Here is an 18,737-nt window from a genome sequence, read left to right on the forward strand (position 1 = left end):
GCCAGTAAGACAGCTACTATATAAAATCCTCTGGGTTTGTTCCTGTTGAAATATATTTGAGGAAGCTTTCCAATTACATAGACATTATGAGCTTTATGGATTAGAGGTGGGCTTCTAAACCATGGAGGGTGATCTGTCCCCTCCCTATGCTTTAGAAACCCCCCGACTAAATTATGCAAATAACAGTGCAGCAATGGTAGGATAATTTGTGAAAAATAAAATGTGCAAATCTGCAAAATTGACAGAGGTAACAAATAGAGCCTTCCTTGGTGAATGAAATTAGATTACCTTGGCACAGAACTTTTTTCTTTTTTTCTTTAGCACAGAGTATGCACTACCCCAAGTATATCCATGTCATAAATGAGGGTACTTTTCCCTTCAGACTCTGCAATGAGCTATGACAAATTATAAGTAAAGCATCAAAATGAAGAAAGATAAGGTTAATTTTAGACCTTAAATCTGACATCAGCTTATTTTAATAGGAAAGAGGCCAACCATTTAATAACGCATATCTTGACAGCGTGTCAAGTAGTACTGTTAAGGCTCTGCAGTTTAATGTTAGGAATTTGCTAAAATAGATTTTAGAAGGAAATATCACCTGGAATGTGGGTGTATTGAGAGTAGGCAAACCCCAGAAGGGAAAGAATCAAGACTCGTGGCAGTGCATGTCCCTAGGGAATCTCTCCAAAGCCTAGAAGAGAAGGTGGTTGGAATGCCAAGCCTCAGATTTTGGGGAATAGGAGGAGACACAGTTTCCCTTATTGCAGGACCTTACGCAGAGTTGGACAACTTGTGGTCCTCCAAATGGTTTGGCCTACAATTCCAATCAGTCCTAGCCAGCATAGACAATAAAGAATGGTCATGTGAGTTGTAGCCAAAACATCTGGAAGGCCACAAGATGTTTACTTCTGACTTTTAGTAAAGCAGTACTGGGTGAGTAAAGATGGAAATATAGCAGGTTTTGTCTCTTGCACATTGAAACATGTATTAATCACTACTTGGAATAAAACATTTTGTATTTCATTATGAGGCTACACAACAGTAAAATCATACGGGAGAGGAAATTAAATTCTAGTGTTGTTGGCCTCATTATAATGGTGTTGATGACAAATGTGCTCTACATACTTTTCTTAATAAATAAATCAGCCAAAATGTTTGGAAAATCCCCATCTAGAAAGCAGAACTATTCATCTAAAAACGATAACTCAGCTGAAGAGAGTTTTGAGGATTTGTTGTTGAAATATAAGCAGATTCAACTGGAACTTGAATATATTAATAAAGATGAGAAGCTTGCTCTGAATAGTAAGGAAGAAATTGCTCAGCAAGCCAATGATGAAACGGCCAGTCCCGAGGACCAAATAATAATAGAAAATGTCAGTATTACAAAGGATGTTGTAAATGAAGTGTCTCCTGAGGAGAAGAATAAAGTGTTAACCTTTCAAGCATTTGAACTGAAGCCTCTCAGGCAAAAACTGCCTACATTGGCTGAGAGGAGCAAGTTGAGAAAAGTGAAAGATGGAGTAAAACAACAGTCACAAAAATCTGAATTATTGGATGCCAATCAAGGTAACTATTTGCTTTTTATGATTATGTATACCCTTTGAAAAATTTAAAGCTGGAGATCTGGAAAGCTTGCCCATGATTTTGTGCATATTGGTTGTTCCTGATAAAGGTATTGCCTGATTGTAGATTTAAAGTTGAATTGTCATGGCTTTAAAGAAACTGTTTTTGTTTGTAACAAAGTAACTTTCAATTTTGGCCATATTGTTTTAACATTTAAGCACAGAACAAAGATAACTGTTTTTGTTTAGTGTTTATACTTGTTGATAAACATAAAGTAGCTTGGAAGATTGAGGTATTTTCATTATTTATTAAGAATATTTATATCCTGCTTTTTAAACAGAATATTGCTTATGTAAGGCAGCTAGCAATAAAAAGAGAATTAATCAAAGTAACACTAAAAAGACTCCATACAACTCACAAATGAAATTAATTCCATGGCTTCATTTGTTCAATATTTTTGAAATATGTTTTTCTCCCCCTTGTTCGTATTTCTTGACCATCATTTGCCTGGAAGCTTGAAGAACAAATAGCATGAGTGTTATTACTAGTGTGTGGGGAGAGCAGAGTTCTCCCTGCACGTAACAAAGTGCTATATAATTAAATTGAGTTATTATTGTTAATAGATGGGGTCATCTATTTTCCTCCTTTTCTACTGTTGGAATGCTATGTCATTAACTTACGAGTGTGTTTGCCAGGCATACTTGTCATTGTTCTGGACAAACCCAGTCCAGACATGAATGTGACTGTAAGAGTAGGTGGCTTGGAATCTGGAGCATCTACAGTGCTACTCTGTAGGGTTACACCTTGACGTAACCTTGAACCTGGTGTGTGTGTGAGAGAGAGAGAGAGAGAGAGAGTGGAACCCTCTTCCTGAGTCTGTCTTGCATAGTGCTACTGGTGTTTCCAGGACTTCAGGTTGGCTCCCAGAAATTATTGGAAGTGTTGGGGTGACTAGGGGGACATCTCTGTTTCAGTTTTCCTCAGCACAGAGTGTAGCTGTCTGTAGTGTAAAGGTAAACTAAGTTGCTTATAGGCATATGTGCTTGTTTTAATACGCAAAGCAAATGTGCTCTTTAATGCCTTATAAGAAGCAAATATGTGGTGATATTTTATGTGTAATATACATGTTAGAAAGTTGCTATATATTTAAATGAGTATTTTTGCATGCTTTAATTCATTTCTCTGACCAGTTGGCTTTGTCTTTTTGCTTATAAAAATATGCTTTTCCTTTTTCAAGTAGTCGATGAAAAAGAACAAGGAGAACAAAAACTTAGCCCTTCAGATGTTGCAGCAGAGAAGGTAAAGAAAGTAACTTTGATTTTCACATGTAAAATCAAGAGTTTAAGCTTAGTTCTAGCAAAATGTCAGCTTACAGTTCAATCATATGCATGTTTGCATGGAAGTAAGACCTATTGTATAATGGGGCTTACTTCCTAGTAAGTGTATTTAATAGTCCAGCCTTATTTATTTAAAACATTTCTTGGATGCCTTTCAGAGCAGAAGCCCTCCCAAGGCAACTTACAGCAATAAAATACATAAAAGCAGTTACAATATTAAAAACGATAAAAACAATAAAATAACAGTGAAACAAAATAAAACCAGCAATCACAAAAACAATGGTAATAACCACAATTTCAGCAGTCACATCAACAGAAGGCCACAGTAAAATAATGTTTTCAAAACCTTATTAAAAGACTGCAATGATGGAGCATGGCGGACCTGCAATGGCAACTTTTTCTAAAAGTGTGGTGCCACTGCAGAGAAGGCCCTCTGACATGTGGTCACCCATCTGCTCTTAAAGGTGGACAAATGAAAAGGGCCTCTATTATTTATCTTAAAGTATGGGCGGGCTAATATGGGTGAACTTGATCCCAAACTATTGAAGGCTTTAGAGTTCAAATCCAGCACTTTAAATTAGCCTCAGAAGCACACTGGTAACCAGTGCATCTGGTGCAGTATAGGCTTTATGTGATCAAACCAACAGAACTGGGGTGGCCGCATTCTGCACCAGATGAAGTTTCTGAATTGTCTTCAAAGAGAGCCCTGTGTACAGTGTATTACAGTGGTCCAACCGGGACATCACTAATGCGTGGATAACTGAGGCAAGGTCTGTCCTTTCCAGATAGGGCTGCAGCTGGCACACCAGCCTATGCTGGTAAAATGTACTCCATTTTACTGCAACCACTTGGGCTTTCCCAGTTAGCTCATAGTCCAGGAGGACTCCCAAACTCGTACTTGGTATTTTAGGGGGAATGCAACCCCATCTAACACCAGTTATAAACCTCCATCCAAAGTAGTTGGTATCGATAGCTGCTGAGAGGTTCAGAAGAAGCAACAGGGTTGCACTCTCCCCATATCTATTCCCTGGCCTCAGTTATCAATAGGGGCAATCAAGGCTGTTTCCATCTCATAAACAGGCCTGAAACTTTATTGGAATGGATCTAGGTAATCAGTTTCATTCAAAACAGCTTGGAGTTGTGAAGCCACCACACGAATTGCCCAAGAATTTGACACAGGGTGGTAGTTACCCAAAACTATAGGATTTAAATTTGGTTTCTTCAACAAGGGCTTTACTACAGTCTTGTTCAAAGTTGCTGGGACCTCACTGTCCCTCAAGGAGGCATTTACCACCTTAAAGGCCCAGATATCCTGCTGAGTTCTGGCATATTTCACAAGCCAGGATGGGCAAGGATCTAAAGGGCAAGTAGAGGCTTCAATCCTCCAAGCAGTTTGTCCACATCCTCAGGTTGCACAAGCTGATAGGTATCCATAACATGTCTAGATGTTGCACCAGCCTGTCCATATCGGGCTCTGTCAAAACAATAGCATCCAAGTCTGCATGAATATGAGTTATTTTATTTGCAAAGTGCCTGGCAAGTTGTTCACAGTGGGCCTTTGGGGGCTTGAATTGTTGTGTACCAATGCCTGTACCCAAGAGGCCTTTAAACACATGAAAGAGCTCCGTTGGATGCCATTGAGCAGATGCAGTGGTGGCAGAGAAGTAGGATTTCTTTGCTGCCATTACTGCCACAGAATAAGATCACAAATAGATTCTTAACTGTGTTCAATCGTATTTGTTCTGAGTCTTCCGCCATTTGCTCTCTAATCGTCAACACAGTTGTTTCATCGCCCTCAGCTCCTTGAGATCCCAAGGAGCTGACATGGTCCTGCGACTAGGTTGAGAATGTTTAGGAGTGATCATATCGATACTCCGGTTCATCTCATTCCAAGCAGTGACCAGGTGCCAGCTAAACTTTCAGGAAAATCCCCAAGAGAACTCAAAAAACATATCCAGATTCATCAGCATCCAGGAGTGGACTATCAAATTTGGTGAGCCGTATACCAACAGAATCCCTATCCTGTCTTAGGTGCCCAACACCAGGTGTAGACACTCCGAACTGGCTAACTGTGGGATAGGTTATCTGACCAGGGGAATAGAATCTCTATAGACCAGGGCTACCCCTTCCATGTCCCTTTAGCTGAGCCTGGTGCTGCACAAGAAACCCTGGTGGACACATTTGAGAGAGATTGTCTCATCCCCATTCAAAAATCCATCTGGATTCATCAGCCTCCAGGTGTGGACCATCAGATTTGGGCCCACAGCCCTGCAGAGGTTGCAGGTGGCCTGAAAGTAAAAACTAATAAGACACTGATCTGTCCATGCCCAAGGAGTCACTTCTGGCTCCCCCACTCACAGATCATTTTCTCTCAATTCAGCACAGAAAACCAGGTCCCAAATGTTCCTTGCTACATGTGTTGGGCAAGATATTGAGAAAGGCCCGTGGTTGACATGGTGGCCATGAAATCCAGTGCCACTCCTGACAAAGTAGCCTTGGTATGAATATTAAAAGCTGTGAAAATCATTCTTCTAAGAGGCTCTAAAGCTGTAGTCTTAGCAAACCGTTGTGTTGGGTAAAATTTTTGTTTTGATAAATTTAGTGATGAATGAAGAACTGAGATGTGTGTTTATCCATTTATTCCCACAAAAGAAACTCCTTGATGAAGAAGAGGAAGTGTCAGAGTTGCAGCTAAGACTACTGGCTCTTCAGTCTGCCAGTAAAAAGTGGCAGCAGAAAGAGCAGCAGGTGATGAAAGAAAGCAAGGAAAAACTAACAAAAGCAAAAACTACACCGCAAAAGGTCAAAATGAGTACAAAATCGCATTCTGCCAAGAAAACCAGCACTGCAGGTAAATAATTAAATTCATTAGCAGTGGCTTTCAGAGTTGAGATGTGTAATGTTTAATATTTGGCAGATTATATTCTTGGTGGATTTGTTCTATATTTTTTGAGAAATTAAGGAATATTCTTTATTTAAAGCTAAGCAAGCATTAAGGAAGCAGCAAACAAAAGTGTGGAAAAAACTGCAGCAGCAAAAGGAACAAGAAAGGCGCCAGAAGGAAGAAGAACAACGGAAACAAGAAGAGGAAGAGGAAAGAAGAAAAAGAGAAGAGGAAATCAGAAAAATTCGTGATCTTTCAAATCAAGAAGAACAGTATAATAGGTTCATGAAGCTGGTTGGGGGAAAGACAAGATCAAGAAGCAAGGTAAATTGGTAGGCATGGATTATGTACAAGTATTTGGGCCTTAAGACAGTGCTGATTGGTGGTGACTTCACATATAACGCAGGTACTTATCTATTGGTTTTTTTGATGGTGTGTCTGTTTAGGGTTTGATTGTCTTGGCCCACAGTCTGATAGGATTAAATTAGAACTGGAGAGCCCAAGGCTAAAGTCTTATCTTCGCCATGAGCTTTATTAGCTCTGTTCAAGTTGCTATTTTTCAGCCTCAATTCCCTATTGAAAATACTGACCTGCCTTATAAGGTTATGTTTTATGAGTTCATGATTACCCATGAACAACCCTCATTTCATAACCCAACAGCAAACCATGGGTTTTCTTCCTGGGTGCTGGATTTCCATGTAATAACAACCCATGATTCAATGACAAACATACTCAGCCCATACTCTGGGTTGAATAAGATTGCAGCCTAAGAAACTGGAAGTGTTTTAACACTTGAGTGTCTCTCCCCTCCCCGCCTCGCCCCAATCTGTTGGCTGCAAAAATAAGCAAAAGAATTGCAGATGACTATTAATAGAAAGGCTACACCAAACAGCAACTGCTTGCTAGTAAGTACTGAGACCAAAAAGAGTGTTTGCAAATATTAAATTAATTTTGTTTGTCATTTCAAGTTGATGTAGTGCTTTGTCGTAGTACAGCTCTATAACAAAATTAAGTGTTTCTGAACACTGGCAGGCTTTTTATTTATTTAAAGCCATATGCTGATTACTAGGAATAGTGGTATTTTAGATATTGGGCCTGTTCAGACAACACACTAAGCCATGGTTAGGCTGCTAATCCTTTTGCAGGAAATGGTTAGTGAGCATGTTTAAACAGTGGTTACGTAGCCACCATGGTTAGAAATGGCACACACGACACACTCAGCCATAATGTTTAGCTCAAAGTGCTTAACCACTGTGGCTTAGTGTGTCATCTGAACAGGGTCAGTGATTATTTGCAAATTTTAACTGAGCAGCATAGATCTGATTTTGTAGAAATGTGTCTGGAATAAATAACAGACCGCAGACATTCAGGTTTGGATCCAGATTTAGGTACATGCAACTGGGCTGGTGAAACACCTTCCCCACCGCAGCCTCTCCTACCCCCATACAAATGCTAAATGGAGGGTTAGAGGACCCTGTTGAACAGGGTAGGCTGTGCTGCTGAGGAAGGGAGAGATCCCTAAAAATTGAGCAGAGCTCCATGTAGCATTTTTCTGGGGCTGGAGGGACTGGTGGGGAGGAGGAGGCCAGGAAGTATACTTACACCAACCCAATTGCACATGCCTAAATCTGGATCCAACCTTTTGTGTTTTAGAGAGGAATAAAGGCAGAAATTAGGGCCTAGTTTGCACAATATAACAATTCAGGGTTTTTAAAACTATGGGTTACAACTCTGGCTTGTGTCTCCCCCAACAACCCAGAGATCCTAGTTTGCACATCACACTTAACAATCCAGGGATAGCTCGTCCGTGAGTTGTTTTGCTCATCCTTCTTGCAGTGGGAGCAAGTGAGGCAGCGGGAACCATTCACATGCAAACCGGAAATGCATGTCCAATCTCTTGTACAAAAACAGCAAACTGCAGGAATTCCATCCTCCTCCCAAATATATTTCCGACAATCTCACATGTGTCCCAAATGAGAACATGATTAGCTTCATAGCCTTCAGTGGAATTTAAGTTAGACTGCTTAGGGATATGCTTCCAATTGAGAAACTCATCTAGCTTAAGCCCGGTTCAGACCACAAAGCACATAACATGCTCATTGAAGAGTTAATACTCCTTACAGCTGTGCTTTCCAGTAGAAGGCAAGAGTTTAGGAGAACTTACTTGATGGAATGAAGTAAGCACTGAAAGTTGGATTTGATCTTAATGGATTTTTTCTTTGTAACCCAAAAAGAAAACTGCTTAAGTGCAACTGATGCCCGCCCCCCTGCCCCCGCCAGTTTCTTTTAGTCTGTGTAAATTATTTGGAAAAAGTGGGTTATAAATAAATTGGTCATAAAAGGGGATCTTTCCTTAATTTACTAAATGATACGTCAGTTGGACACTAAAAACAATTTAAGATAATTTGGGGGCAAGATTTAGGATCTATTATTTCATATAAAAGTTATCTTGATGTCAGTTCTAGCATTATAAGGCCATCACAGGGCAGAAGATGGGGACAGGGCAGGTTTGCAGGAAGCTCCAGTATGAGGTGGTCTGCAGGTGACATACAACACTATTTAGATTGAATGGTCTTGTGCTAATAGACTACTCACAGAAATATGTGGCAGGATATGTTGCTGCTGCTGACTTTTCCCCCCACCTTTGGTGGTCTTGTAATAAGGTCTGAGTGTTTAACTGCACATTTTGGATTCAATTTGCCAAGTAACAGGTACAGTATAATTCTCTTACCCACACAACGAGCCCATTTGTATGTCACAACAGCCTATTGTGGGTTAATTTACCCACAAGGGTTGTCATGTCATGCTGGCACCCACGGGTGCCATTTTTGTATGGCACCCTTGGGTGCTTGGCTTGCTGTGTTATGCAGACTCAGGCAGCAGAGGTTGTTTGACGTTAGACAACCCTCAGATAACCCTAAACCAAGCCGTAGATTATTTTGAGGGTTGCCTAACACTCAAACAACCCCTGCCACCTCAGTTTGTACAAGACTGCAACTCACGGCAAGGCGTAATAGGCCCTGTGGGTAAATTAAGCCATAGTGGACTGTCATGTTGTATGAACCAGGTCAATGTAACTTCCTGTTAGGCTATTCATATTGAACTTGAAGTGTAAGCAAGATATTGGAAATGTGCACTTTATTTATGAAAGAAGATTGATTAAGGTTTTGGAAACGGCTGATCTTGGGTCCGTTAAGTGATATTATTCTAATGAGAATGAATTATTTTCTCCAGCCATTATTGTAGAGAAACAGACTCCATTTATAATCTATTAGATTCCTCATTGTAATCTTGTTTATTAGATAGAATGTTATCTTCTAACCTGTATATTAATAATAAATAGCTAACTTTCTCTATTTTAATAAAGTAAATTGGGTAGCTTCAAGCAGTTTCAGTTACAACTATATTGATATACTTCAGTTTTGCTTATTCTGCACAGAAATGTGCTTCAAACGGAGAACAGGAAATCACACTAATCCATTTTTTTTAGCTAATACATGCATATCTAGTCACCACTTCAATAATTTGTTGATGTATATACCATAGCAGAGATCTTCGATTCAGCATGCTGGATGGTGTTGTCTGTGGGTACGCACTGAGAGGTTTTGCACATCTCTACCTAAGAGTAAAATCTGGCAATAATATTGGTAGTTTAGGTGTTGGTTGCCTGCACAAAACTTAAAAGGGATAGCTGTTTAGTAACAAAACCATTTGTACCTGTGTTACGTAGCAATTTGTGTAAAATGCTTTACTGTCCTGACCACATTTTATTCTAAGGGCCATGTGAGATGAGTTTCTGTTCTGCAGGTGTGGAGGCAGTCAAGAGATTTGCCTCCCAGCACACGTGAAAGTGATATTCAGTAGCTTTGAAAAGAGAGTTATCTTTTTTTCACGCTGCTGCAGTTGTGTGATTTGATATCCATTTGTAATAAAGTATCTTTTTTCCTCCTGTCCTTGCAGCTGTTGTCTTGAGAGAACCTAGAATAAACATAAGCGAGTAGTTGGCCTCAGAATCAAGTTTGGTCTGTGCTAGTTGTTGCCGTTCTTCCTGAAAGTTATTGGTGGCAAAACGGGGGTAGTTTTATGACTGTTCAAGAAAGCAAATAACATTATATGTGAGGCTAACAAAAATTCTTTGTTTAGTCTTCAGATAAAGACTTGAGGCGGTCAATAGATAAACAGACTACTGAGAGTGCAGGCGGGATCTATCAGTATGACAATTATGATGAGGTCGCTATGGACACAGAAAGTGAAACTAATTCACCTGGTAAGTGTTAACTTGCCTAATATATGTGGATTATAGTGCACACTGTTATTTTCCTAATGAAGCAATATTTAGACTTGTATATTGCATACTGTTTTAGTTTAATGATTTTCTTAACGTTATGACTGCTACCGGAGAGGCTGTTTGAGAAACTATTGTGTTCACATTCAGTGTCTCCTCTATTGATCATGTATTGGTATGCAGACTAGTGTGTGGCACAATATGGCTTGTTACTATGTCATATACTTCCAATAGTCCTATTGGTGCAGCTGTACTGAAATAGGAGAAAGGAAGTGTTAGCTGTGTTTGCATATGTTCTGTGTCACAGAGATGTTTGACAATCAAGGCATTTGAAATCAGCATCTGTCAGTATTTTATTTATTCGTTGTTTTTAAAAAGGATAGGTGTCTAACGGTAAATCCCTCTCAAGGCAGTGTCTAGAAATCAATAAAACACGAATAATGCAAAATTTCAAAACAGAAGCATGGACCAGCAAATAAGACTAAATTATCCAGCCTAATACAAATATTAAAACGGAACAATAGTTACAGGTAAAGTCATTTCTATTTAGCAGCCCAATAAACTAATTAACAGAGAGCCATTGAAAACAGTAGGTTTTTAAAGCTCTCGTAAAGGCCGTAGCAATCCAAGACCTGGAGTGTTCCCTAGACGTGGTGGGTCCACTACTGAAAAAGCCCCCTTTCCTGCCTACCAAATGATTGTGCTCAGGAGTTGGCATGTAAGTAGGGCTTCAGAAGATGAAGTTAGAGAGCCAGCAGGTTGATATGGTTGAATCGAATAACTTTGCCCCAAACCATTTAAGACTCAAACCCAGTGGCATTTAACTAGAAGTAGCATTTAATTTGTGCTTGGAAATTTATTGGCAACCAATGAAGCTGGTGCAGTATATGTCTTGCATGGCCCAACCACTGTGCTCCTACCAGTACTTGGACAGCTACATTCTGCACTGGCTGAAGTTTCCAAACCATTTTCAAAGGCAGTGTACATAGAGCGTGTTACAGTAGTCTAGCCTGGATGTCAGTAGTGCATGGATAATTGTGAATTTGCTCTGAAAAAAGCATTCAGTATTTTGTTTTTCTGTTTGTCGTTCTAAAAGCACATCATGGACTGCTGCCTAAGGATTGCTGCCCTAAGTCCTCCTTGGGGCATGTTAGAGCTGAGAATCTTTAAACTAGTTTAGTTTAGTCTTTTGTTTAGTTCTTTTCTAATGTAACTGTACTGCTGGAGTTTTTCATTTCAGCAGATACAAAGGGAATACAGTCTGCAGTGATGTGGACTCTCCAGAAAATTTTGAATTCTGAAAGGTTCAGCTTTTCTTAATAGATCACAATATGATATAGCATGTTTGCTTGATTTGTTCAGTAAAGAAAAGTTCAAAAGTATGCCAGCTTAATTTTTACATATAAATATCTCAGTGTTTTGCAATAGTTAAATGTAGTTCAATTTACTGGGTTGGAGCCCATGGTGGGCCCTTTCTACACCTAAGGGTTATCCCAGGAAAATGGAGGGATCATCCTTGCCTGCTCTTGGGATCCCCTGTGTGGGATTTGGATGCACAGGGATGATCCCAGGATATAGGGCTGGTGTAGACATGCTCCTTGTGTTGGTGGCCCAAGCCTGCTGGCAGCTGTGATTCAGTGCTTCTGGGGAAAAGCACCGAAATGAGCAGAAATGCTTGTTCCTGTGCATGCCCCTGGAAGTGCTGCGTCTCAGCTGCCAGTGGGCCTGGGCCCACCTACACATGGGCACCAGTGGATTACTGCTTAAGTATTTGAACTGGAAGGGAAAAAAATGAAGTGCACATAGTGTAGTTTAAGTCTTCTCTTCAAACAAATGCAAAGCTTTACTTGGAAATAATTTTATTGGAATACTTGTAAGTATTTTAAGGAATTTTACATCATTTGGTGTGTGTTTTTAAAAAATGAAGGCCTGGAAACACAAATTTTAGTATGCCCGAGAGGTTTGTGCATAAATATTTGTTTTTTCTAGGGCTACTCACCTGGAAATGTAATTATAGCTTTGCTTTTAGATTTTACTATGTTCTTAACAGGTTTTACTTTACATTGGAACTTGACAAATATAATTGAAAATGCAACACTTGGAGCACACTCTTAAGGGATTGCCTCTCAATAGACAAAGGCTCTTATTTTATTATTTATTTATTTATTTAGAGTATTTTTATCCCGCACCTCAGCCAAAAAGCTCTCGGAGCGGCTTACAATGTATCAATAAAGAAGACAGTCCCTACCCTCAGGCTTACATTCTAAAAAAAAAGACGTGACACACAAGGAAAAGTGGATGGGGAGGGAAGAGGGAGAAAATAAAAAGAAATTAAGGAGACTGTTTAGGCTGGTGGGAAGGCCCTGCTCCGTCCTCTCATCTCCCAATGAAGGGGCAAACCAACAGCTCCTTCTTCCCCACAAGGTGAAGATGTTAGCCCTGGGGAGGGGGGGGAGTCCAACTGAAGCAGGCTCCGATGGTGCCTGCCTGCTCCAGTCTCCCTCGCATCTTCTTCCCCACAGGGTGAAGATGTCAGTTAGCCCTATGTGTGGGGGGTCCAACTGAAGCAGGCTGTGATGGTGCCTGCCTGCTCCAGTCTCCCTCGCATCTTCTTCCCCACAGGGTGAAGATGTCAGTTAGCCCTGTGGGGGGGGGGGGGGTCCAACTGAAGCAGGCCCCGATGGTGCCTGCCTGCTCCAGTCTCCCTCGCAAGGCTCTTAGGGATTGCCTGTCAGTAGACAGAGAGGATCTCCCATTAGGAGCCGGCTACGGTGGAAAGAAGAGGCAAAAATGCCTCCTGTTCCTCCTTTTGTTTATAGTTTTAGCTAGCTCATCTACCTGACCTACTTTGTTGTGGGTGGGATAGGTGATGGAGAGACTTTAGGATCCAGTGGATCCTGGCCTTTCTTCCTCCCTCCCTTTTCATCCCCTTTTCCCTGTCCCTGCCCTCTTCCAACGTTACTGTTGAAACCTTGGAAAAGCAGGCACCACACTGCTTTCTTTGGCAGCAGGCTGGGGTTGGAGGAACAGTCCGTTCTCAGATTTCCCCTCCTGAGGCATAGCAGTGTCAGCAGCCTCAGGAGGGGAGATCCTGCCAGAGACGGTAAACCTTGATTCTAGTATTTTTTTCTTAAATTCCTTCTGTTCTTGTCTACTTTAATTTTTACTTTGCTGTCCCTTCTGCGTTCTGTTCTCAGACTAGTTTGCTTTCCATATATTTACCTATATGTTTAGCCCTGGAAAGGCAGACTGTACAGAAGTATGTAGGAACTTTGCCTCTTCAAAATGGATATTAAACCTGCTAATTCTGTTTGGGATCAGGTATCTGCTTTGTCAGTCATTGATGCTATAATTTTGTTGCTCACTTTGCAACAGGTTTATAATACTGGGTAGTCTTATTACCAAGAGACATAAGAACTTTAGTGTGCAATGAGGTATATGCTAAAAGAATAATTCTCAATTAGAATATGATTTTTTTCCATTTCTTTCTATAGAGTGAGAAGTAAGTGCAGTATGTGATGAGAGAAATTACTACTTTCTCTATAATGTCAATTCATATTGCATAAATCTTGATTCCCATGAATGGAAATATGTACGGTTGTACTAAAGTGAAGTAGTTCCTAAAAATAATATGTAAGCTCATGTATGTTATTTTTTGATTTTCCTAATCCTTTTATAGCATCCTCTCCAGTGCAGCCTCCATACTTTGAATGCCCTGTTGGATACTTTCCTCCTGCTGTTCCACAAATCTCACTGTCTCTTACACCACAGGCTTCAGTAAGTGATTTTGCAAGTTGAAATAGTTTTGAACTAGAAAAACCTGAAACTAGAAATATTGTCAGGCCCTTTATATGTAAATTTGGAAGCCATTTATACAATGTATAAAGTTATCTTCTATGTTGGTGCATTTCTGCTGGCTTTCGTGGGAGTTCTCCGTTTTGGTAACTAATGAAATGGGACTTGTGCTGAATCAAAATTATTTCTTGCTCTGTTCTTTCACTGCTCAGCGCTAGTAGTAACGACCACTGAGCACAGGCAGCTTCTGTGCCATCTAGTTGTCTGCTGACCACACACACGTGGTCACCACTGGATCGTACCGGTGGCAATAGACCACTGTTGTATCCTACCCTTGGCTTTTGGGATTGCTGGTCTGATCTTTTCTTTTTTGAAGTGTAATATCAGTCTGATGTGATGCACTTAGCACTTTACCTGCGACAGTTAAGTAGCAAATCAACTCTTTCCTTCTTTGCGATGTGTTTCAGACTCTGCCATCAATTAGCCAGTCGTATATGGAAGGCATTTCAGGCATTTCTTTGGAGCCTGTGCCGCCTCTTCCTCCTCTTCCACCTGAAGAACCAGAACAGCCACCGAAGCCTCCATTTGCAGATGAGGAGGAAGAAGAAGAAATGTTACTCCGAGAAGAGCTACTTAAATCTTTAGCAAACAAACGAGCTTTCAAACCAGAGGTATTTATTAACTTCTGCCACTAGATGGCAGTCCTGGTGCATCCTGATCTGCTATACAGCAGACATGTTCTGAATATGAGCTATATACAGAACATGTCTGTATATTGGAAAAATGAGCTATAGCCCAGAAATTAGACAGCTTGAAGGCTGTGGGCAGTCTTCAAGTTATCTATACTTTTTCTTGTAAAAGAAGTGTACAGCTGTCATGGTTGAAGGATAAACCTGCCTTCAGCTGAATAAGTTGCCTTATCCATTGGCTAGTATTATCTCAGCTTTTCTTACTGGATAATTAGTAAGATTATAATATTTCAGATTGCTGAAACCTGGCCAGTGATAGCTTTACCTGAGGATCTGATTTTATTCAAATGGTGTCCACTTCCAAGCTTGGTTGTTTTCTGGTGTCATTAAAGGTTCATAAATCTAACTTGGCAACAGCTTACTAATCCTTAGTCAAGTTGAGCAAGCATTTGTGGATTTAAATATATAACCTTAACAATTGTTTGAATAGAATGCTTAAGTGTTTTTTCTGTTTATTACTTAATGCTTGTTTTTTATTTTTTTTAACTAGGAGAACTCAAATAATAGTGGTCCACCTTCACCACCTTTCCTCATTAATTCCCATTCTGTGCCAAGAAGCAATCTTTCAGCAGTCAGTATTAATACAGTGTGTCAACCTCGTGTAAAGCACACAAAAATTGTTAGAGTACCAAGACCACCCCGAACAGTGATCACGGTAATGAAATGTTTTTTAATTGGCTTCGTATGTAAATGTGCTTTATATTTTAAGGAACCATAAGATATGTAAGGCACAAACTAAAGTGCAAACTCTTAATATGCTTGGTTTATGCTGATTCAGAAGCTAGATTGGTAGTATATTGGAGCTGTGTTCAAGTGGTTCCAATCTTCCGTTGTTTTCACAAGACAGTGAACCTCCTATTCCTAGAGTATTCCTGGCACCCTTATCATTATAGGGTTTGGAACTCATTTTTTAAATGAGTTGTTTTTGGGTGGAGGGTAAACACCTCAAATTGTTGCAAGTTCTGAAAAATATGGGGCAATGTTAGTTTTAGGTGTGTTTAGGGGTGGGGAGTGAAAACTCAAAAACATTGTGAAAGAGCTAGTAGTGTACATAAAATTGAAAACACCACTGGTGTAACTTTAGTTGAGGCTTGCTATTCAGTGAAAACATGACATAATTCCAAATTTCAATTGTATCCTCAAACAAAATGATTAATATTTTATTTCTGTAGCTTCCAAAGCACAAGTCAGTCGTGGTCACGCTGAACGATTCAGATGACAGTGAATCAGATGCAGAACAACCTAACTTCACTACAAGTGTGTTTGGTGGCCTAGAATCTATGATCAAAGAAGCTAGAAGAACTGTGGAGGTAAGCAAAGTGGGTGTGGGTGTAAGAGTATAATCAAGCAGTGTCTTTTAAAGTCGTACTCTGCATGAGTGTCCCAAAATGGGTGAGTATGTAAAACAGTCTGTCTTGTCTAGATGTAGATGTAGGAGAGCAGAAAAGATTGGGCCAACTCCTCCAACTGGCTCAGAAGGCAATTTCAGTATCCCCTTCCAGAGAAGAGTTCTTCCAGTCCTTGGCTCTGATTTCTGACAAGAAGGAGCAAGGTTGTGTGGGTCTGCATAATTAAAGTGAAAGCCACTGCCAATCTTTATTTTAAAAGCATCTTTTGTCTTATTTTTCCTTCCCCTCCTGATGTCTTTGTAGTTGGGGAGAGCCTAGGTAGCCTGTTTACTTGTGATCCTTTCTAGAAAGTAGAACTGCTTAGGAACGTCCATATCCTGCTTGCACTCCTATCTCTAAATGAGAAAGGGAAATTGGTCCTAACCATCAAAGTTCCTTATGTAAGGTAGGTAGGAGAGTGTGCAGATCCAGGTAGGAGTAAACGTGTGACTTTGAGATGTAATACAAGGTCATGTTGGCAGGAGAGCCCATTAAAAAGCCACAGTTAGGCCTCTGAATATCCTTGTTTTTTCATGTCTTCCTACTACTTACTTTTCATACTTCCATGGATATTCTAGGTCCACGGTAGTTGCCTATTTCTTTTATTAAGTTTGTTCATATTTGTTGAATTTATTTTCAAAATGGGAGGGGAAAGTCCCCTTCTGAAGGGGACACTAAAGTTGACTGCTCCCTCCTTCTGAGTTAAGAGAAGATAACCCTATCTATCCTGCTCTGTCGACGTTCTAAATCCAACTTCCTGTTCTTTAGTAGCATTACGTCACAATCATATGCATGTTTAGACAGGAGAATATCCTACAATTCCCAGCATTCCCCAGCCAGCCATGGTTGTCTGGCGGATACTGGGAGTTGTAGGACTTTTTTTTCTGTCGAAACATGCGTAGGATTATGCCCTTAATTCTTTATTCCCTATGTGTGTTTGGATCTTTTTATTGCAGGCCTCAAAACCTAAAGCACCTTTAAAGTCAGAAAAAGAAAATAATCCTGTGAGAACTCCTGAGGCCTTACCAGAAGATAAAAGAATAGAGTATAGACTCCTGAAAGAAGAGATTGCCAGGTATATTGGTGTTGCACAGCAATAATCAAGAAAATCACGTAAAAATACTGCCAATTTGAAGCTCTCAATCTGAGGGGGCTGATCTGGTCAACCTTTAATTTATTTTAATTTATTTTATTTATTTTATTTTAAACCATACTTTGAGTTTATTTTAAAATTATTTTGCACAATGACCTAATTCTGTGAGATGAGTAAACTGCCCAGAGAGCTTTGGCTATGAAGCAGTCTAGAAATGTAATAAATAATAATAATTTACTTTCTCAGAAAATGCTTCATAATTTTTGCCTATGTATATATAATTTGAAAATGTCTAAGGTTTGCAGTTTTGAAAATAACGTGTTTTGAATTCTTTAGTCGGGAGAAGCAACGCTTGTTAATATCGGAACCCTTGAAGGCAAGTTCATCACCAGTGAATTCGGATGTGGAAGTTGATGCGGTTGGTAGGATAGCAATAGTAACAAAACAAGTTACAGATGCAGAGGCAAAGCTCAAAAAACACAAGTAAGTCTCCTCATGGTGTTACTTTTTTATAACATGGGGAAGTCTAGCCTTTGATATTTTGTTGTCCACTGCAAAGTATCTATCTAGCACTAGGATGTTGGCAAATTCCCCATAATTTTTTTCTCGCTATTGTTGCCTTAAGCTTTTCTCATCCTTAAAAGTTCTCTGAATTTTTTTCTGGGATATCAGTATAGCTTATTTGAAGTGTACACTGTATTCTCATATGTCTTAATTAGTGAACAGATCCAGATTCACATGGATTGGAATAGCCTTATATTTGATACAGTGAAGCCTTCAAGCAAATTTGCACAGCAGTCAGAATTGGACACATTGTTCGCATCCTGTCTTAGTGAAGGCAGGCCTAGGTGCAGCCCTGCCATGCTGTACCATATAGTCCCCTGAGGGAGGGATCTGCCCACTCCATTCCCCTGGGGCAGGGTGGAGGCTGCTCCATAGCAGTGGTAGTAGGAGGCCGGCATATTATTCTGTCTCTTGGCCTACTGTTCTCTCGTGGCTTCAAATGATTGATTGCAAAGCATTGCAAAGGAAGGTCTGCCCCAGGTGACTGAAGATGTTCCTGTAGGCTTCAATAATATGGATTCATTTAAACTAATTGAAATTAATGCATTTTAAAACAAAATAACCTCTTAGGATCCCCTTAGTATGCATGCCAGGTTTCAGGTGTCTAGATTTCATAACCTTGCTATGGATAAACAGACAAACACACACCCTTTTCTATTATTATAGATTTTGAGTGTGATACTTGAATTATAACACTTGGGAGATGGTATTGATTTTTCACACCATAGCCTCACATTCATATGTGGCCTTTGCTAAGTGTTTAAAACACTTCTTCTAAAGTTCAATTTTACCCTGTTAGTGTGTCTGCACTTGACGCTAAATACTATTACATATTAGTATATTTTAACTGGCAGCAGCTGTTTAGTTCTGTGCACACACATACTGTACCCATTTCTGGAAATTCTACGTAGTGTTCTATCCTGCTACTGAACAGGATATGGCACAGAACTAGACCCTTGATAGTTGTCGCCTGTACTCTTATTATGGTGCATGGTAACATTTGAATTTTTATGTAGGTGTATTTGCAGTATATGCGTTCTCTTCCCCCGCCGCCGCCCCCCCCCCAGCTAACATTTTAT

The 18,737-nt window shown here is 40.0% G+C and overlaps 1 protein-coding gene across 3 annotated transcripts in view; it reads left to right on the plus strand.

Moving 5' to 3' along the window:
• Positions 1-18,737, plus strand: part of ZFC3H1 (zinc finger C3H1-type containing) — a 50,410-nt gene that overhangs the window by 3,697 nt on the left and 27,976 nt on the right. For 2 of the 3 annotated variants that reach the window (XM_063133874.1, XM_063133872.1), the window contains exons 2-12: positions 1,147-1,566; positions 2,801-2,862; positions 5,553-5,751; positions 5,882-6,108; positions 9,928-10,051; positions 13,749-13,846; positions 14,332-14,535; positions 15,104-15,268; positions 15,786-15,923; positions 16,958-17,076; positions 17,431-17,577. In XM_063133874.1, the coding sequence (XP_062989944.1) occupies positions 1,147-1,566; positions 2,801-2,862; positions 5,553-5,751; positions 5,882-6,108; positions 9,928-10,051; positions 13,749-13,846; positions 14,332-14,535; positions 15,104-15,268; positions 15,786-15,923; positions 16,958-17,076; positions 17,431-17,577 (1,903 nt within the window). The remainder of the gene's footprint in view (positions 1-1,146; positions 1,567-2,800; positions 2,863-5,552; positions 5,752-5,881; positions 6,109-9,927; positions 10,052-13,748; positions 13,847-14,331; positions 14,536-15,103; positions 15,269-15,785; positions 15,924-16,957; positions 17,077-17,430; positions 17,578-18,737) is intronic. The other variant, XM_063133873.1, reaches the window with a different exon arrangement.

This window comes from Elgaria multicarinata, chromosome 9 (genome assembly GCF_023053635.1).
Source record: "Elgaria multicarinata webbii isolate HBS135686 ecotype San Diego chromosome 9, rElgMul1.1.pri, whole genome shotgun sequence".
NCBI classification, from domain to species: domain Eukaryota; kingdom Metazoa; phylum Chordata; class Lepidosauria; order Squamata; family Anguidae; genus Elgaria; species Elgaria multicarinata.